At 47.6% G+C, this 1,932-nt stretch overlaps 1 protein-coding gene across 1 annotated transcript in view; it reads left to right on the plus strand.

The window, feature by feature from the left end:
* The window catches only part of LOC105528390 (protocadherin alpha-7-like), a 4,148-nt gene that overhangs the window by 949 nt on the left and 1,267 nt on the right, over positions 1-1,932 (plus strand). The window contains exon 2 of the mRNA XM_011965120.1: positions 875-1,924. Within this exon, the coding sequence (XP_011820510.1) occupies positions 875-1,924 (1,050 nt within the window). The remainder of the gene's footprint in view (positions 1-874; positions 1,925-1,932) is intronic.

The following is a 1,932-nucleotide window of genomic DNA, read 5'->3' on the forward strand; positions in this document are numbered from 1 at the left end:
ACACACACACACACACACACACACACACACACACACCCCTTTCTAAGTTTTTCTTTTATCAATCAGTAGATTCTTGAGATCCTGGGTCCCTAAAAGAGTACAGGATTTTTCTTAACAAGGGGTACTGAATCAAGAATATGAAGTTTCCTGGGATCCAGATCAAAGGAATTTAAACTTGCAGTTGTTTAGATTCATGTTGTCACTTAGGTTTCTGCCTTTATTTAAAACTGTGTGAAAAAAAAGTTTTTCTAAGGCATGAGGAAGCTACAATTATGTTCACACTAAGTATTCAAAAGCCATCAGTCGCCTAAGAATGCTTCTAACAAGCATGAGAAATGCTATTTTAACCTTTAACAACAATGAAGAAAAAAATTCAGAGTTTGAAATAAAACTTTTCAACCGATTAATAGTTTGTAATTCTTACTTACCATTTGGGCCACATGATGTCGCTCTTTACCGCAAATTCTTTCATAATCAACAAAAGGAAGTCATTCCTGTTCGCACTGGAAAGACGCTCCACTCTCTTTCACTCTTCAGATGCACAACAATGGCCACACATCGAGATTGAAATGAAGGGATAAAAACATTCCTATAAATTCGGAGGCAGGTTTTGCTGACTAGAAAAATAAAACGCCAATAATCTGAAATGGTGTGCCGGAGTGGATACGACCCAGGGCGCCGACATCTACTGCTGTTTATTACAATTCTAGCTGCTTGGGAGGCGGGGAGAGGCCAGCTCCACTACTCGGTCCCCGAGGAGGCTAAACACGGCACCTTCGTGGGCCGCATCGCGCAGGACCTGGGGCTGGAGCTGGCGGAGCTGGTGCCGCGCCTGTTCCGGGCGGTGTGCAAATTCCGTGGGGACCTTCTGGAGGTAAATCTGCAGAATGGCATTTTGTTTGTGAATTCTCGGATCGACCGCGAGGAGCTGTGTGGGCGGAGCGCAGAGTGCAGCATCCACCTGGAGGTGATAGTGGACAGGCCGCTGCAGGTTTTCCATGTGGACGTGGAGGTGAAGGACATTAACGACAACCCTCCCGTGTTCCCAGCGACACAAAAGAACCTGTTCATCGCGGAATCCAGGCCGCTTGACTCTCGGTTTCCACTAGAGGGCGCGTCCGATGCAGATATCGGGGAGAACGCCTTGCTCACTTACAGACTGAGCCCCAATGAGTATTTCTCCCTGGACGTGCCAACCAGCAACCAGCAGGTAAAACCTCTTGGGCTTGTATTACGGAAACCTTTGGACAGAGAAGAAACTCCGGAGCTTCATTTATTGCTCACGGCCACCGATGGGGGCAAACCTGAACTAACTGGCACCGTTCAGTTACTCATCACAGTACTGGACGTCAATGACAATGCCCCAGTGTTCGACAGAACCCTCTATACGGTGAAATTACCAGAAAACGCTTCTATCGGAACGCTGGTGATTCACCCCAATGCCTCAGATTTAGACGAAGGCTTGAATGGGGATATTATTTACTCCTTCTCCAGTGACGTTTCTCCAGATATAAAATCCAAGTTCCACATGGACCCCGTAAGTGGGGCAATCACAGTGATAGGACATATGGATTTTGAAGAAAGTAGAGCACACAAGATCCCAGTAGAGGCTGTCGATAAAGGCTTCCTACCACTGGCTGGTCATTGTACAGTTCTTGTGGAAGTTGTGGATGTAAATGACAATGCTCCACAGTTGACTCTCACTTCCCTGTCTCTCCCTATTTCAGAGGATGCCCAGCCAGGTACAGTCATCACTTTGATTAGCGTGTTTGACCGAGATTTTGGAGTCAATGGACAGGTTACCTGCTCCCTGACGCCCCACGTCCCCTTCAAGTTGGTGTCCACCTTCAAGAATTACTATTCATTGGTGCTGGACAGCGTCCTGGACCGCGAGAGCGTGTCGGCCTATGAGCTGGTGGTGACCGCGCGGGA

Source organism: Mandrillus leucophaeus, unplaced genomic scaffold, assembly GCF_000951045.1.
Source record: "Mandrillus leucophaeus isolate KB7577 unplaced genomic scaffold, Mleu.le_1.0 Scaffold714, whole genome shotgun sequence".
NCBI lineage: Eukaryota > Metazoa > Chordata > Mammalia > Primates > Cercopithecidae > Mandrillus > Mandrillus leucophaeus.